General features: G+C 40.3%; 1 protein-coding gene across 1 annotated transcript in view; it reads left to right on the top strand.

Annotated features, from left to right (window-relative positions):
* Window positions 1–8,148: 8,148 nt before the first annotated feature.
* Window positions 8,149–19,931, top strand: part of nphs1 (NPHS1 adhesion molecule, nephrin) — a 155,882-nt gene continuing 144,099 nt past the window's right edge. The window contains 2 exon segments of the mRNA XM_034173673.1: window positions 8,149–8,360; window positions 12,316–12,409. Of these exon segments, the coding sequence (XP_034029564.1) occupies window positions 8,149–8,360; window positions 12,316–12,409 (306 nt within the window).

Genomic DNA, 19,931 nt, shown 5'->3' with positions numbered 1-19,931 from the left:
GTTCAAATGGTGGTAAACGCCCCTCGGAGTCCATGACGTGGCCGAGTTATCCTGTTGGGAAAGTGAAGTACACGGACCCACGACAGGGGGCGTAAATGAATGGCCAATAGGAAGTCTGAATAAATAACAATTTATTCTGCAAATGTGCACAACAACCAAATATGCTTTAAGTCTGTCAATCAATCTACACAAAAGGTGACACGTGGGGAGGCCCGAGGGTAGGAGACGCCTATCCAGAGAAGAGCCGGGACCCACAAGGTTCCACCGCCAACGGAGACCTGCAATACACCGGAGCCATCAAGTCCTGAGTCCCCAGGTGGCCACTGCTTCCAGCTGTCAGATCCAGTACTGCTGGCAGGAACAGACACAGGTTAAAGGTGTACACCCAGCAAACAGTCAGCAAAAATACAGGTCCTTCCTGAGGGAAAATCCTTCACCTCCAAACACAGAAACACAAAGTACGTGCAGTGCCTTATGTAACACTTAACAGCTCTGGAGTGAGGAGTGGGTACGCCAACTCCTTCCAACTTCCACAAACTCGGCTACAAGCTTCAAGTGTACAAAAAGGTTACGACTGCAAAAAGCTCTGCTGCAAAAAACGTGTGCGTACGGCACAGAACGGCTGAGCTGTTTACCTGACGGGTAAGCTGATAACTCGGCGGAGTCGTGGTCTCTCTTCCAGGCTTTTATGGTGCGTGGTGATGATGACAGATCTCTGACAGCTGTCAGCTCCAGGCTCCTGGGGCTCCTGTGAGGCGACTACGCCCTCTAGTGCCTGAAACCCGACAACAGGCAGGGCGCCCTCTGGTGATGAACCAGCAGTACCTCCTCTTCGGGCGGCCCACACAACAGCCAACCATATTTTTCTATTCAGAATATCTCATCACACATAATCTAAGACATAATCACCCAAACAGTAGCATTCAAGTGAGATATAGGGGCTTGTTTTTAGACAGTGCATCATGAATTTTTTTTTATTTAATTTAACCTGGTTAGTCTCATTGAGATCTAGATCTCTTTTACAATTGAGACCTGGACAGTTATAAAGTTTCCAGTTCACTTAACCTGCATGTCTTCGGATGTGTGAGCAAACCCACAGAAAGGCCACAGATGGGAATCAATCCCATGACCTTCTTGCTGTGAGGCAACAGTGCTAACCACTAATCCACATGCTGCCTGTGAATATCTTGTTAAGTGAAACCGTCTTCAAAACATTTTTTTTTCAGTCATAGTTTGGACAAAACAAGCATTTTTGAAATGCCATAAGGTTGATAAGATGCTGCGTTATGCGTAAAAGATGAATCATCTTGTGTGAAGAAATAGACTTAATTTGAATTGAGACAACAAATCTGCCTTTTTCAAAACTGCAGGTTAACACACCCAACTCACAAAAATACAGTTGCTATTTTCTTTTCATCTCCGTCAAACCATGATCATGAGCTATGTAAAAAAAGACAGAGGCAAAAGCTGGATTTATGATTTCACTCTGGACACACCATATTATCTCAAAAGTAAGAAGTAAAAATAAGTACTGTCATCAATTACAGTGTTCCATCAATACTGTGAGCCAAAAAAAAGAAAATGATCTCCTCTTTTTTTGCTGTTTAAATAAATATTTCCTAATTAGCAGCCGGTCTGCTCTGTGTGTAAGCCTGATCCTGTTCGATCTGAGAAGCTAAGCAGTGCGAGGCCTGGTTAGTACTTGGATGGGAGACCTCTTCGGAATGCCAGTTGTGGTTTTGAGCAACACAAGCTTATTTTGAGACACACAATTTCACAAAACTCATAAAACATAGCTAAAATGAGTTTTCCCCAACTAATTTCAAGAGATCATTTATGTTATAGGGCTCAAAGATAATGTCTTATTTCAAGAAATCATAATAAGTGAATTTTCACTTGTTCTACTGGCAGATTTTTTTTGGCTTATTACAAGCAAAAAATATCTTGTATTATTATTTTTTTAACTTATTTTTGACGTGGTTGTTTCTCCAATGCTGAGTCCTAGTGATGATGAAGCATGTTACGTTTCCATGCACAAATAATGATTCAGATATGATTAGATATTGCCAACAATCTCGTCTGTATCTTTAAGAAACCCTCTTTATCAGCAATTCATTGTTGAAGCAGCAATGATTCACAGCATGCAACAGTAATTGGACCCACAGGCAACTCATACAATCAGTCCTAGACGGGGCTGGTAGTGAGATGTAGAAGCTAATTTGAACTGGGCAGCCGCATAGAGGTTGAAACCTGTTTTTTCTTGATTTCATGAGGTTTCACATTAAATGAGCCTAAGATTGAACGTATTGAATTGTTTGATGATGTTATGAAAGGCACCATTAAAAATGTACCTGTCATAGGCACGCTGTATGGTTGAGCTCCCTCAGATGCCCTTGCGGCGATAGTGGTGGCCTTGTCTCTCAAAAGAAATCACATTTCAAATCAAAATCTCTTATTTGCATTTGTGAGAGGCTGGTGAAGAACAAAGTAAAAAAAGTAATCTTGCCGTAATGGGTGCTGCTTGGGTAAAATATGATTAATTCATTTAAATTAAAGTGTAATTCAGCCGGGCAGCACGGTGGCTTAGTGGTAAGCACTGTTGCCTCACAGCGAGAAGGTTGTGGGTTCGATTCCCGTGGCCTTTCTGTGTGAAGTTTGCATGTTCTCCCCGTGTTTGCGTGGGTTTCCTCCGGGTGCTCCGGTTTCCTCCCACATCCAAAGACATGCGGGTCAGGTGGATTGGAATCTTTAAAATTGTACGTACGTGTGTGTGTGTGGGTGTGTCTGTGTTTGTTTGTCTATTTGTGGTCCTGCAACAGACTAGCGTCCTGTCCTGGGTGTACCCCACCTCGCACTCTATGACTGCTGGGATAGGCTCCAGCCCTCCGCGACCCTTAATTGGACTAAGCGGTAGAAGATGGATGGATGGATGGATGAAATTCAGCCGATCATTAATCTGATGTGATGAACAACTTTTGAGTGGCACATTGCAGTCAGTCCACTATTACGTTCAAAGGCGTGTATGTCTAGGAATCTTTCTGTTGTTTTTAAGTAACTACAGTGATGTTTGCCTCAGTGTGTGTGCAAGGATGGGGGGGGGGGGGTCATGCAGGCTGTGCCTGGTTTCATTAAGGTTACTCAGTGAACGTAGCGAGTCATAAAATTGGCAGCAGCTTTCCGTGTTGACCAAACTCTCCTCTGCTACCAAAATGAAGACTCGCTTGAACTCTAAAGCCTGCAAGCCAACACACAGTTCTTCCTTTTTCAATTCAGACAAATGAAATGAATACAAGATTTCTGCCTGGCAGACAGCACATTGCGCTATTCTTTATATTAAAGTATAATAAATACAATAAAATATCAATATAATATTAGACAGGGGGTTACTTCTGTTTGTGCATATAGCAGCATTAATTAGAGGAGCTAAAAAGACGATGGGCACATTTCTAACCTCAGATAAACTCCTCTTCATTGAGGAGAGAAGTAACGGTTCTTGTGTGTTCAAAACATTTACTGATGGCTCTTGACTGTGCAAATGTTTTGTGAGAGAAAAAAATAATTGAGTGCGAGCTAATTCTTATCAAGGCCTGTTGGAGTGCAACTAATTGACTGCAGGGAGACGCATCAAAGAGCTGTTGCCTTCAATTCATTTTGTCTATTCATATGAGAAAGAATTTAGTTTTCAATTAAAGAAATCAATATTTCATGTTCCACTTCTTCAGCAGATAAGTTGAAGTGATTATAGATTGACTTGAAAATCAGTAGAGGGTCAAATAGGAAAAGTATTTGATAGAATAGACACATGGCACAATCCACAGTCATACAAACGGTACCTGCACGGATCTACTCAAATATTACGTAGCCGCTAGAAAATCAAATGCACTATTTAACTCTTTGGGGTCCGAGGACATTTTTTGGACAGTTCACTCGCCTGGCATAAATGTTTTATTATTGCTGTTTAAACTTCACCCTGCATCCCACAATCAAGTGGTATGTCTCAATTTTTTCAGGACAACCTGTACTTTCAGAATATATATGCTATAGGTTTATTTTATACATGTAATAAAGGTTTACTATCAGAAATAAGAATAGAAAAATAAAACAGAAAATAATTTTCACACACCTTTATTCAAAACACACAGCAAACTATAATAAATAACTATATTGACACTTTATAAAGGTAGTTTGGGATCTTGTACAAAATAATGTACAAAATAAAGGTTCTAACACAATTTGAACAATATATACAAAATGGTCTATGTGTTTTGTTTGTCTTTATGTCACATCTCAAAGCAATTTCTGTCTGCTATTACACAAAGGCTTACAGCACAAACTTTTTACTTAACAAAGAACACATAGTGTTTTGTGGGTGAATGCACCATGCCAGAAAATTTCAATTTAAAGGACATACCACGGTATTTAACACGCCATTTAACAACACAACATCAAACTATTTGTGATTGTAAGTCGCATTGTTGCGCATGTCACAGTTGGTGGTCGCAAATTAAACCTCTTGCTCAGAAAGTCAGCAGGTGCATTTCTGGAAAAAGCTGTACTCTGCATTTCCTGATGGGTGACATCAGTCTAAGCAACCAGAGAAACAGCACATTAGCAAACAGCATGAAAGAAACATTGCAACATCATATCATGAAACTACTGACATTCATATGAACGTGATGGCTTAGCTTTCATTCAGATCAGTGGATCTGCAAGCAGATGCTTAGAAATACATACGCGTTTAGTGTTAGGGTTTACGTTTAGGGAGATATGAAGAGTTCAGATGCAAAACCCAGTAAGTATTCTTCTCTTTAAATGGAGGAAAATGCAGTTGAAAATGTAGATTTAAAGGAAACCATATTCATAAATGCACAGACTTTCATCAATAAAATGAAAACAGTCTGTTACCACTGCCAAGGAGGTTATGTTTTTAGTCGCGCTGTTTGTTGGTTGGTTGGATTGTTATGAGGATTACTCAAAAAAAATCCTCAATGGATTTCAATGAAATTTTTTACCAAGGGTGTATCTTGGCCTAACTTAGAAGTCATTAAATTTTGGTAATGATCCGGAACACGATCCGGATCCAGCAATTTTTTTTTAAGGATTCTTTATCATTGCAGGATAGGGCCAATTTCAACATTTTTGCATCTAACTTCATGAAGACAGGTCACAAAGGCTGAACAAAAATTAAGTTACGGCACAACAATAATTTAGCATTTGTTTCTCCTCACTGAATAAACTTGTTATTGTTGTGTGGGCCGCCAGAAGAGGAGGTACTGCTGGCCCACCACCAGAGGGCGCCCTGTCTGAAGTGCGGGCTTCAGGCACGAGAGGGCGCTGCCGCCACGGACACAGCCGGGAGTGACAGCTGTTACTCATTATTTCCTGACAGCTGTCACTCATTCTTCATCATCTCACTCCATAAAACCCAGACGTCATCTCCACCTCATCGCCGAGATATCGTACTTCAATAGAGGTAATATCCTCAGCCATTTGTGTTTACCTATAGTCTGTACATTGTGAGTGTTTGCAGGCGTACCGGTCCCTTGTTTTGTGGAGGCTGAGTGAGTGCAGGACGGCACTCTTTTCCTCTGAGGGATCACTGCAAACTCATCAGCATATTGAGTGAGAGGTGGAGGTGGCATTCCCACCGTTGTTGTTACTGGGTGTACACACACCCACACTTGACTGTCTTTGTTCTTTGCCGGCAGTACCAGATCCGACAGTCGGGGACGGTGATCACCTGGGAATTCGGGACTTGGCGGCTCCAGTATTCACCAGGTTCGGTGGCAGCGGAAATCGTGTGGTTCCGGCTCTTCTCAGGACAGACGTCTTCTATCCTCGAGCCTGCCCACACGTCACCTTTGTGGATTGACTGTTATCATATTCTGAGATTGTCTGTGTATTCGTTGTGCACATTCACAACATTAAATTGTTACTTTTTGGCTCATCTATTGACCGTTCATTTGCGCCCCCTGTTGTGGGTCCGTGTCACTACACTTTCACAACAGTTGTTAGAAAATAAAAACACTTGTGTCGTTCATGCAGTTTCGGTTTATAAATACATTTGCTGAAGATCTAAGGGTTTAACCCTCTGGGGCCGATGCTGTCATATATGACGGCTGAGACCAAGCTTTACTAAATTATAAATAACTGTTTAATGATATGAGATACAAACACTTTTTTTGCTGAAAAGTTAACTCCGCGGACTTTCGAGCCACTGTTCGCCATCTTTGTACTCCTCATAGAAGCTGTGTAATGACGTGAGCAATGTGAGTGTCCATTTGGAATTGGTTCACGTCACATGGTTTTCCAAACTCCAATCGTAGGGCAGATTCACCTCACATGACACACCAGATTGTTTTTAGGAGTGATGTGTTACTTGTTTATTATAGTTTTCTGTGTGTTTTGAATAAATGTGTGTGGAAAATTATTTTCCACTTTACTTTTTCCTTTCTAATTTCTGATTGTAAACCTTTATTACACTTATAAAACACAACTATAGCATATATATATTCTGAAAGTACAGGTTGTCCTGAAAAAAAGACATAAAACTTGATTGTGAGATGTAGGGAGAGCTGTTAACAGCAATAATAAAACATTTATGCCAGGTGAGTGAACTGTCCAAAAAATGCCCTCGGACCCCAGAGGGTTAACCACTGAATCTGAAACATGATGGTAGATGCGTGAAACAATGTGGAATAAGTCTCTTTGCCAAAGAGTATTCCATGTGACATCAGTGACCCTATGGCCTTGGCGGAGGTTTGCGCTCTCCGAGTGCTTCTAGTTCAAATTTTTTCATATTTTGCACACTGATGGTTCCCTTGACAGCCAAGCACATGTTGGTCTCAACTAAAAATGTATGGTTTTGGAGATACTCTTCATATTTTTCCAGTATTCACGTTTTGCAATTAACAGTTTGCGGATAATTCATGATTTGCAGCTGATTCACATTTAGGTGGTTAACAGCTCCGTTTTGTGAAAAATACTGATTTTACATGAGAGTCTTGAAGACATGTGTTGGGGAGATTTTCAGCCTGACTAAAAACACACCAGAATGGGCGAGATCTGACTGGACAATGACATTCTGAGGCAGATCAAATGGTCTCAAACACATCACCATTGTAACAGCGGTAGACTCAGATAGAAAAAAAAAAACCTCTTTTTCCTGTTTGGCAGTGGGTCGCTCAAATCACCCTTATATGAACAAGCCCTGACCATGACTACATCAAAATTAACACAGTTTTCATTTAAAACCAAGTCATCTTGACACGCCATCACACTTATGTAAACTTTGCAATTAGTCAACAGCTCTTTTCTTATTATTAGCAGCTATATCTGAGCTGAGCAGGTCTTGTCTCAGAGTGATGCTGAAAAACTAATTGATGCATTTATTTCCTCTAGGCTGGACTATTGTAATTCATTATTATCAGGTTGTCCTAAAAGTTCCCTAAAAAGGAACGCAAGTCTTGTGTCCGCAATAAAATGGATGAACTTCAAGGAAACGTCCGTTTTGTGAAGGATTTTAAAGACTGTGGGATTCTGACGTTTACAGAATTATGGCTCACTGAATGTGATCGGGACGCAGATTTGCTTATTGACGGCTTTGGTGCGCCATTCTGCTTGGATAGAGATGCAGAGGTGAAAGGTAAATCACAGGGAGGCGGAGTCTGCCTCTATGTAAATCAACGGTACTATCATCCTAAATCTGTTACTGTAAGAGAGCACATTTGTACCCCAGATGTTGAACTTTTATGTGTATCATTGCGTCCTTTTTACCTGCCCCGTGAGTTCCCGCAACTGTTTATTACAACAGTTTACTTACACCCAAAAGCAAACGCCTCTTCATCCTGCAGTGTCTCCATGACGTGGTGCAGAAACTGCAGTCTGTCTCACCTGATGCACCAATGTTTTTACTGGGTGATTTCAACCATGTCTCCCTTAAAAAGACACTACCTGGCTTTTATCAATATGTAAGCTGTCCAACCAGATGGGATAAAATTATTGATCTTTGTTATGGGTCCATCAAGGAGGCATACAAATCTCTCCCAATGCCCCCCCCCCCCCCCCCCCCCCCCGGGTTCGGGGGATCACAACTGTGTCCATCTCCTTCCTACATATAGAACTGTGTTACAAAGGGAAAAGGTCCATATGCGAGACATTAAGGACGGGACAGAGGAGGCTGTGCTTTGCCTGCAGGACTGCTACGACTGCACTGATTGGGACATCTTCAACGAAGCTTGCAGTGACAATCTTGATGAACTTGCTGACGCAGTTTCTTTGTATGCCACTTTTTGCAGGGATATGATCATTCCCTGTAGGCGTGTGAAAATATTTCCCAATAATAAGCCATGGGTCACGAGGTCAGTTAAGGCTTGTATAGAGGCCAAGAGACTTGCTTTTAAACATGGATCATGCCTCTGAGCGGCATACAGCCACTAAGGATGTGAAAATTGGGATTTTAAAAGCAAAACAGGACTATAAAATGAAGCTGGAGAATAAGATGGCGATGAATAATCTTGGATCTGCTTGGTCAAGCATGAAAGCCATTGCAGGCCTCCAACACTCTAAAGTCAGCAGGACCATCTCTTTTGATGGCTTCCAGTCCAATTTTGAATTTGCAAATGCTCTTAACTGTTTTTATACACGTTTTGATGTTTTTGATTTTAGTCAGGAAATACAGGAAGTGAGTCATAAAGTGTGTGACAAACAGCACTTTTTTATTTCCCAGAAGGATGTTGAAAAATCCTTCTGTTCCCTCAAACCAAGCAAAAGCTGTGGTTCTGATAATATTTGTGGCTGTTTGCTGAAATCATGTGGGAAAGAGCTGAGCTCTATTTTTCAGTACATTTTTAATCAGTCTTTAAAGATGCAGCACGTACCAAGAGTCTGGAAGGATGCTGTTATTATCCCTGTACCAAAAATCAGTTCTCCCAAGACCGTCAATGATTTCAGACCAATCGCACTAACATCGATTGTCATGAAATGTTTTGAGAAACTTGTAAGATCTGAAATCTTGAAGACAATGGAGCATGACCTTGATCCCATGCAATTCGCTTATAGGCCCAACAGAGGAGTAGAAGATGCTACAGTCACTTTATTAAATTTGCTTTTTAAACATCTGTAGGGGAAAGGAACACATGCAAGACTTTTATTTATTGACTTTTCATCTGCTTTTAACACAATCCAGCCCCATGTGTTAGCCTTGAGGCTTTTAGATCATTTTAAAGTAAGTAACAATCTTGTGGGCTGGATTTTGAATTTTTTAACTGACAGGACACAGAGAGTGAGAGTGAACGGAACTGTTTCAGATCAGGTTATATCCTCCACTGGTTCCCCACAAGGATGTGTGCTCTCTCCACTTTTGTTCATCCTCTATACAAACGTGCCGTAGCAGCAGAGAGGATAGAATGATTTTAAAGTATGCAGATGACACAGTTATTGTCAGCCTGCTGAAAGACAATGAGAGGAGTCACGGCCCAGTTGTCACTGATTTTCTTGACTGGTGCAGTAAGTCTTTTCTTGAGATGAACATCTCTAAAACAAAAGACATGATTGACTTTTGTAAAAATAGTGCTCCCAGTCAAGAGGCAACAGTTTTAAAAGGTCAGACAGTGGAGTGTGTCAGCACATACAAATATCTTGGAACTGTCATTGATGACAAACTGAACTTTGAGGCAAACTGTGACGCTGTGTACAAAAAAGGGACGTCAGCGCCTCTATTGTTTGAGGAAACTGTCCACTTTTAACATTGACAGAACCATGCTGACCTTGTTTTATCGTGCTTTTATACGTAGAATCAGTTTTATCCTTCTGTCTTGTTTCATGGTTTGGAAGCGTGTCCCTCAAAAATAAAAATTGTCTAAACCAAATTGTGAAATGGTCGAGCAAGCTGATTGGAGAGGCTCAGCTTCAGCCAGAATCCCTGTATATCAAACAGGTACAGAGGATCGCTGGTTCAATTCTGAGAGACAACTTCCGCCTTCTTCATAGTGAGTTTCAGCTGCTCCTCTCAGGTTGGAGGTTCAGGGTACCAGCTTGTACAAAAACAGTTTTGTACCAGCAGCCATCAGTGCTGTAAACAAGTAACAGAAACTTAAATATAACTTTTGTATTTATTTTTTGTATAGTCTCTTTTACCTTGTTTTTATGAACAGCACATTTTTATTTTTATTTAGTTAGTTAGTTTTTATCCTTTTGGCTCAGTATGGTATGTTTTTAGACTTTTTTATCCACTGATGTTTTAACTCATCTTGCTTTTATTCTATTTTGGGGCCGTCCTTGTTGTTCTTTTAGCTTTTTAGCACTGTTGTCACTTTGTCTTGTTCTGTGTTTTGCTGTGTGTTTACCAAACGAGATGACTCACTCACTGTAAACTAATTTTACCCAAGGGTATAATAATAAATTGAATCTGAATCTGAATCTGGGCACCTAGAACCTCCAGCAAGGATGGCCATTTTCCACTGCTGTCGATGGTGTGTGTAAAGAACCCGGATCTGGATTCTTAGTGCTAACCACTAAGCCCCACAGCCGCCGTACAGTGAGGGGAACTTCCACAGCCTCTTTTCACATGATAGCAAAATAATAGCAGAATAATACCACCCATCCTGAACGTTTGCAAACGTGTGGTGTTTAAGATATTTCTGATAGTGCCGCACAGGATTCACGCTCAAATCAGCGAGAACCTTTCACCTGCAAAAGCCACGCTCAACATTTACAAGAGTGCTATCTGGCATTTGACCACTATTAATGACTTGTTATAACATGTAAATGCATATGCAGATTTATAATGTTAGTTGCACACATAAATTTAATCTAAATAATGTTATATTTACCTTCTCTCAACCTATATGAAAAGACAGTAAGGTATAGCTTATATATTATATTCCAATTCTAAGGTGGAACTATGCTAGTATATAAAGGTATATCTAAATATCTAAAAAGGAAGAGTAAAAAAGAGTAGAGTAGAGACACTTAAGTGCCTAGTGTTGAGAACCAGGGATGGTAGGTTAAAAAGCTTTTTTATCCCTGCTTTTTTATATGTTCAGATTCAGTTTAACTTATTTTAATATGTTGACTAAAGATTATTTTAAACCTGCTAGAGAAATACATGTTTCCAAACTGTTTTTTTTTTCACCTTTTTATTCATAGCAACATGGCAACAAATTGTCAGGATCTTGATAAACAGCTTCATCAAATCACAGCTTCATCTGTAGCAAAGTCTGTGTATTGCAAATTGTTTGTAATGTTTTGAGAAACACAGCACTTTGCTGCCTCCTGGCTTGAGATAAATCTACGTATGCCAGAGTGCACTTCATATAATCCTTGACAGTCTTCATAGCATACTTTCACTTCTGCAACTTGCTCTTGTGCACACATTATTAGTAATTTTTCTTTTCTTTTGATTTTTTTAAAACCAGTTTCCATGGTGATCACCACACTGACTTCCAGGTCTGAGAATGGAAGGACACTCAGATGTGCGTAATTCTTATAACAGTTAATGCACAAGATTTGAAACATGAATGTATTTTGGATGAATACAAAAAGATGAAAGCTCAACTTCAGTACATTATCCCTTTCAATTGAAGGAAAATTTAAATCCATATCCAGTGCCTTTACTTAGCAACTGAATCACAATTTTTCCTTGTGCAGCAGTGTTTCTGCTTACTGACTCTGGGTCAGTCAGTGTGACGTGCTCTTTCATGCTCATGAGATGTTGCCTGTTCCTTAGTATTTTGTTCATCACTAATATGAATTAGATGCAATCATCAATATCTGCAGATTGAATGCTCACTGCCCATTTCCACAGTTCATTCTCCTGTTGGTAAGGGATGCTCTTTCACTGCTGCAGAATTGGCAATGTCCATGTGATTTTTACTTCCCACATCCATCCAGAACACTGATAGGGTCTCAAATGCTGACTGGTTCTAGAGAGTACCAATTGCAGGTGTTGACTCATTTGGAGCTGTGCAGGTGACTTGAAGGCATCAACTGGCATATTCTGGTGTTCCCGTAGACACAGATGGAGGTCAGCTTGTCCAACAAGAAGTTAGAAGTTCTCAATGCTGATTCAACCAAACCAAAGCTTTGGGAGCTTGATGTAACACATGGGACTTTTGTGACTCACTAAGGAGTCAAGGGGTTAAAGTGGTGTGCTTGCAACTAGAGAATCTTCCCATCACACTGGAAATCACTAAGGGCTCTTGGGCAATGTCTTTAATCCTCAGAGCTCTAATGGTGCTGTCCTGGTCAAGTTTTCATCATATAAACAGATCCTATCTTTTGACAGTATCCTAGACAAATATGTCTCACATTCAGAAAGCTGACCAGCCTGGAATACATTGCCATATCCTGCTGCCTCAGCAAGACCAAGGCCATCACAGGAGACCCCTCACACCCTGCCTACCCCCTGGTTGGCCTGTTGCCCTCCTGGAGACACTACAGGTCAGCAAAGTCTCACACCAGCAGGCTGACAAACAGCTTCTTCCCCTGGACCATATGTACCGCAAACACCCATGGATACACACGCACACACACACACACACACACACACACACACACACACACACACACACACACACACACACACACACACACACACACACACACACACACACACACACACACACACTCATCCACAGACCTACTCCCATAAACATGCTCCCCCACCCATACAACCAACCCAATATACCTCCACTGCCCCCTCCACCCAACATTCATAATGACTACTGTTAATGTTTACAACCACATTTCAAACTGTAATTTATTCATATGTTTTCATTCATATATATATATATATATATATATATATATATATATATATATATATACACACACACACACACACACACAGTAGTGTTCAGAATAATAGTAGTGCTATGTGACTAAAAAGATTAATCCAGGTTTTTGAGTATATTTCTTATTGTTACATGGGAAACAAGGTACCAGTAGATTCAGTAGATTCTCACAAATCCAACAAGACCAAGCATTCATGATATGCACACTCTTAAGGCTATGAAATTGGGCTATTATTAAAAAAATTAGAAAAGGGGTGTTCACAATAATAGTAGTGTGGCATTCAGTCAGTGAGTTACAATTTGCCAAAGAACACATCAACTGGCCTAAAGAGAAATGGAGGAATATTTTGTGGACTGATGAGAGTAAAATTGTTCTTTTTTGGGTCCAAGGGCCGCAGACAGTTTGTGAGACGACCCCCAAACTCTGAATTCAAGCCACAGTTCACAGTGAAGACAGTGAAGCATGGTGGTGCAAGCATCATGATATGGGCATGTTTCTCCTACTATGGTGTTGGGCCTATATATATCACATACCAGTTATCATGGATCAGTTTGGATATGTCAAAATACTTGAGGAGGTCATGTTGCCTTATGCTGAAGAGGACATGCCCTTGAAATGGGTGTTTCAACAAGACAATGACTCCAAGCACACTAGTAAACGAAACCAACAAAATTAATGCCTCGCAGATGTGAAGAAATCATGAAAAACTGTGGTTATACAACTAAATACTAGTTTAGTGATTCACACGATTGCTAAAAAAGCAGTTTGAACATAATACTTTTGAGTTTGTAGCGTCAACAGCAGATGCTACTATTATTGTGAACACCCCCTTTTCTACTTTTTTTTACTAATAGCCCAATTTCATAGCCTTAAGAGTGTGCATATCATGAATGCTTGGTCTTGTTGGATTTGTGAGAATCTACTGAATCTACTGGTACCTTGTTTCCCATGTAACAATAAGAAATATACTCAAAACGTGAATTAATCTTTTTAGTCACATAGCACTACTATTATTCTGAACACTACTGTTTATATATATATATATATATATATATATATATATATATATGTATATATATACACATACATATATATATTTATACCTCCATTTTTTGAACTACTCCATAGTTTACAGTATATATACATTGCAATTTTTTGTGGTGCATAAGATGTCTTATTTCTTTTGTGGTGTACAGTAACAGAAATTGGGGGTGCCAGTAATTGCTCCCCCCGTACAATGAAAATAAAATGAAAATAAAGACTATTCCATTCTATTATACTCAAATAAAGTACCTTAAAAAGGGAATTTCTGGTAAAATCTCTCCTGGCATATTGAATAGCTCAAGAGTGCTTAACACCAAGGTGAACAGATAGCAGAGAAGGATTTCATATAGGAAAACAGATCAAATGGAGCCTCAGCTCCCCCATGTGCCTTCTGGCAAACTGTAGCAGGAATCTTTTTTTTTATAAGAAAATCATCTGTGCAACTCCAGCATGAAGGCAACAGTCAAAAGTAGACCTCAGTGCAGTTTCTAAAAACTTCTTCAGAATTGTCTAGGTGCCTTGGTGGCTTTCCTCACATGTCTCTTTCTTGCAGTTATTCAGTTTGTGACTCCACATAGATTTACTGTGCAGTACCTTTCACTTTGCATTTCTCAATGACTGATGTAAATGAAGATCAAGACATATTCAGTGGAAGTGTTCATGTATCCTTCCCTGACATGGCCAAAGGAAACTGGCTGTAAAAGTGATGATGTGTTTTGATAATGATCTTCACATTTACTTTATTCCCATTACTTATGGGCTCTGAAAGCAAAAATGTACAAATGGCCATAATTCTTAAATGATTAATTAAACTTTCAGCATGATTTAAAGCTCAAAGTTGATACAAGTACATCTTGGTTGCTTATTGTAATTCAACTGGAGTGGTATACGTGTACAAAAGCAAAATTAGAAAACTTGTACCACTGTCCAATTACTTATACACCTGACTGGAGATCATGTGCTTTAAATGCTTCAGATCCTCATAATTTCCAAATGACATGTGACATCCTCCAATTTTGCACTTAACATTCACCGTCACATGCTTTTCTGCTTGTTGAGAGAGATGAGCCTTTTAATAGTGGAACAATCTTAATGTTTCACGGAACTTTCATGGACACCAAGGTTTGAAAGTGCTTCTCAGCTGCCTGAAGGACACTCAACAAATTTAGTTTTCAGAGTGGTAGGGACTGGAGTCAGCTGGGAGCCAAAATATAAATAAATAAATAAAATACTCCAATCCTGTTTAGAAAAAGTATCGCAAATTACTCATTTTGTTGTATAGAATCCAAAAAATTGTACTTTTCCTATCCCCAACCCTATATTAACTCACTATTAGCAGAAGCATGGAAAGGGTGATGCACTCATGGTCAAGGGTCAACTTCATCAGTGCTGGTAAAGGGGGAGTTCCACATTTTTCAACATAGGCTCTAGTTTGAGTGGTTCTGAATTTAATGTTTTTGCATAGGACAAAACAAATTTAATTGCTGCAGCATTGGTAGAGAACACAAACACAGTTAGAGGATAACCAGCTATATAATGTTATAGGGTATGACAAGCTCAAAACGCCCTTAGTAAACGTTTATGGGGAGGTGACGGTCTCGTGGTTAAGTGTTGGGTTTCAGACCAGAGGATCCTCGGTTCAAACCCCAGCCTGACCGGAAAATCACTAAGGGCCCTTGGGCAAGGTCCTTAATCCCCAAGTTGCTCCAGGTGTGTAGTGAGTACTTTGTATGGCAGCACCCTAACATCAGTGTGTGAGTGTGTCTGTGTGAATGTGAGGCATAATTGTATAGCACTTTGAGCGTCTGATGCAGATGGGAAAGCGCTATATAAATGCAGTCCATTTGCCATTTAGTCTTATCACCACTGAACAGGAGAAAATGTCATTAGAAATGTCTGGTAGCATGGAGAGGTAGTGCAGCAGATAACAGATTATCTACAGAGGAATCCTGCAAATGGTGATAGAAGCACCAAATTCAGCACAAATACTCCTGAGACATTACTCTTTTGAAAAAAAAAAAATGATTGGCCACTTGAATTTTGAAGTGGCCAGGTAGGGGTCACTTGAAGAATTGCACAGGGTTCAAAATTAAAAGATACTCCAATCATATAGTTTGGACTATCTGCAGTCCACTCACAGACCACTATCTGTGATCAGGTTGTCAATTGTGGCCTGTGGAATGTTGGTCCACTCCTCTTCAATGGCTGTGCGAAGTTGCTGGATATTGGCAGGAACTGGTACACGCTGTCGTATATGCCGGTCCAGAGCATCCCAAACATGCTCAGTGGGTGACATGTCCGGTGAGTATGCCGGCCATGCAAGAACTGGGACATTTTCAGCTTCCAAGAATTGTGTACAGATCCTTGCAACATGGGGCCGTGCATTATCCTGCTGCAACATGAGGTGATGTTCTTGGATGTATGGCACAACAATGGGCCTCAGGATCTCGTCACGGTATCTCTGTGCATTCAAAATGCCATCAATAAAATGCACCTGTGTTCTTCGTCCATAACAGACGCCTGCCCATACCATAACCCCACCACCACCATGGGCCACTCGATCCACAACATTGACATCAGAAAACCGCTCACCCACACGACGCCACACATGCTGTCTGCCATCTGCCCTGAACAGTGTGAACCGGAATTCATCCGTGAAGAGAACACCTCTCCAACGTGCCAAACGCCAGCGAATGTGAGCATTTGCCCACTCAAGTCGGTTAGGACGACGAACTGGAGTCAGGTCGAGACCCTGATGAGGACGACGAGCATGCAGATGAGCTTCCCTGAGACAGTTTCTGACAGTTTGTGCAGAAATTCTTTGGTTATGCAAACCGATTGTTTCAGCAGCTGTCCGAGTGGCTGGTCTCAGACGATTTTGGAGGTGAACATGCTGGATGTGGAGGTCCTGGGCTGGTGTGGTTACACGTGGTCTGCGGTTGTGAGGCTGGTTGGATGTACTGCCAAATTCTCTGAAACGCCTTTGGAGACGGCTTATGGTAGAGAAATGAACATTCAATACACAAGCAACAGCTCTGGTTGACATTCCTGCTGTCAGCATGCCAATTGCACGCTCCCTCAAATCTTGCGACATCTGTGGCATTGTGCTGTGTGATAAACCTGCACCTTTCAGAGTGGCCTTTTATTGTGGGCAGTCTAAGGCACACCTGTGCACTAATCATGGTGTCTAATCAGCATCTTGATATGGCACACCTGTGAGGTGGGATGGATTATCTCAGCAAAGGAGAAGTGCTCACTATCACAGATTTAGACTAGTTTGTGAACAATATTTGAGGGAAATGGTGATATTGTGTATGTGGAAAAAGTTTTAGATCTTTGAGTTCATCTCATACAAAATGGGAGCAAATCCAAAAGTGTTGCGTTTATATTTTTGTTGAGTGTAGTTAGGTCAAACTGGTCATCTATGCCTAGTTAATGAATGTGGGTATTGTCTTCATGCTAATGCTGCTTTTTGTATTTGCGATTTTGTGCTTAGATTTGTTACAATAAATGTCACATTTGCATTTCACTATGAAGATTTGAAATTGGCTTAATTCATTCAATATCAAATTTAGTTGCCGGCTAGTCGACTAGTCTATGACCAAGGTTGGGTAGGATTACTTTGAAAGAATACATGTGGATTACATGTATGTATGTACATACATTTGGATTACTTGTAATCTGATTACTTTTGGATTACATTTCAAAGTAATCCTACCCAACCTTGTCTGTGACTAATGGTACCCGACTAGTGGAATGATGATTTCCATTACTCATCCAAACCCAGGTAAAAACAGGGAGAATGGTGACAAAAGTCAGGGATCAAAATTTAAAGTTGCTCTAATTTTGGTAAAAAGTCATGCAAATTATTGGTTTAGTGAATCGGGTTTTAAAAAGGAACAGTTTGCATCATGTGTCATGCTTAGTTCTCATAGCCAATTATATCCAATGGACATCAACATTATTTGACCTTTACTTTGTAGACCAAACATTCGACACAGTCAACACCCATCCTTCAGTCTAACAGTTTGTAAACTATCTTGATTAAGTGGGCTGTCATGGTCTCCTGCCTCACTAAACCTTTAGCAGGCCATCTTCAACTGGCCCACAGCTCTAAAGTGAGTCTTTCAACCAAACTAAACAGATCACACTCAGTGTCTCTTCTTGCTTTTTTCTCTACTGACTCTGCAGCAGATGCACAGTTGATTTAATTTATTTCAAAATTTAGCATCTGCCATGGAAGACTTTGCATGGTCAGGGCTCTCTGTGTTTAAGAGCTGCTTTGGCCTCTGACCACTGGAAGCAGCCTCAGTTCCCCAGATGAGGAATATTTGGCTTCTCAAAGGTTAAAGCTGAAAACGAAAGGTGGCTAAGCTTTTGTTTTGTTTTTTGTTTTTTTGCTCCTCGACTCAAAAGCCTCCCACAATGTCTCAGGGAAGCCAAGTCAATGCACATGTTTAAAAAAGTATCTCAGAACTTGTTCGTCTTCTTTGACATTTTTCTGATCTTATCATATTTTAGTTTGCTGGTTTGTGAAAATTTTTTGTCTTCTTGTTTTTATGTATTACATTTATTTAATTTCTTCTTTTTTTCTTTCTTCAAAAGCACTTTGCAACTTAGAAATTGTATAGAACAGATTTGTTGCTTGAAAGTATATATATATATATATATATATATATATATATATATATATATATATATATATATATATATATACACACACACACAGAGTACTGTGCAAATGTTTTAGGCATACCACAGTTATAATTAAGTTTTATTAGCATGTCAACACAAAATCAGTTCCAACAAAAGCGAATATATGAACTTTATTTTTCACTCCATAATAGTAATAATAATCCATTGATTACCCGCTTACTCCAATTAAGGGTAATAGGCCATAAAGCGGTGTACACCATGGACTGGTGCAAGGCCACATACACAAAGACACATTCACACCTGCTGTCAATTCCATTTCCATTTCACCTACTAACATGCACGTCTTTGGATGTGGGAGGACGCAAATCACGAAACCACGCAAACACGGGGAGAACTTGCAAACTCCACAGAGAAAGGGTGGGAAGCGATCACATGACCTTCTTGCTGTGAGGCAACAGTGCTAACCACTAAGCCACCATGCTGCCATGGTAACAATAATAATAACAATAATAACAGCAACAACAAGAACGCTCAGCGTGTCTGGGGGTCTACGGGGCAGTGGGCTGGCCCGGACGCTCAGCTTCTGCATGATGATTGGATGATCTGTCTGAGGCTGAATCCCTTTTTGATTGACAGCGAAATGAGCGAATCAGCGATCTTTTGGTGTAAACATCCGTGGGAGCGTTTTCATTCTGTTCTGAGTTGAACCGGAGACTTTCCTAATCCTCTTAGCGGCATTTTCTTTGTTTAAAAACGACTAGCGACAAATCGAGCTTCTATTTCTGGTGTTTTTTTTGTAGCTGCTTGTGTTTGGAGACTGACTTCTATCACTCTTTCTGACTTCTATCGCAGTTTGTGTCCCTACCGAGCAGCGGGTGCTGCTGAGCTCCTCCACCGTCACAAATCACTCACAGGCGGACAAACTTCACACTAGCCTCGCGCCAGTCCCAGCTAGCGAGCTAGCTAGGTAGCAAGCTGCACATAATGGCAGACAGTTTGAATGTTGTGGACCGGATTTTGGCGAAGCCATTTGATAGTCTTCCTTACGAAGAAAAGTTAAACAGCAGGGCAGATCAACTCCTCAGATTAATTTGGTGCAAAAGGTGGGGAAAAGTAGCTCAGCTCTCAATGGTTTGCAGGCCAAAGTTAAAGCAATAGCCCCCAGTGCAATGTTAGTGCAATGTTTGTGCATTGCTATGCACACACATTGCTGTTATGTTGTGGATTTCTATGTTCATTTTGGAGATTAAGTATTGTATTTATTATTTATTTAATTTTGATTACAACTTTATTTTTCTGTAAGATAATGTGAATGTCGTTTGATTCTATTTTGTATTTGGATATTGAACATTTTGCACACCATTGCACATCTGAAAGAAATTAAACTATTTAACGTGTTTACTATAAATGCAGTTTCCTGTCTGCTGATGTTACTT

This window comes from Thalassophryne amazonica, chromosome 7, assembly GCF_902500255.1.
Source record: "Thalassophryne amazonica chromosome 7, fThaAma1.1, whole genome shotgun sequence".
Classification (NCBI taxonomy): domain Eukaryota; kingdom Metazoa; phylum Chordata; class Actinopteri; order Batrachoidiformes; family Batrachoididae; genus Thalassophryne; species Thalassophryne amazonica.
This window is presented reverse-complemented; position numbering and strand designations above follow the sequence as displayed.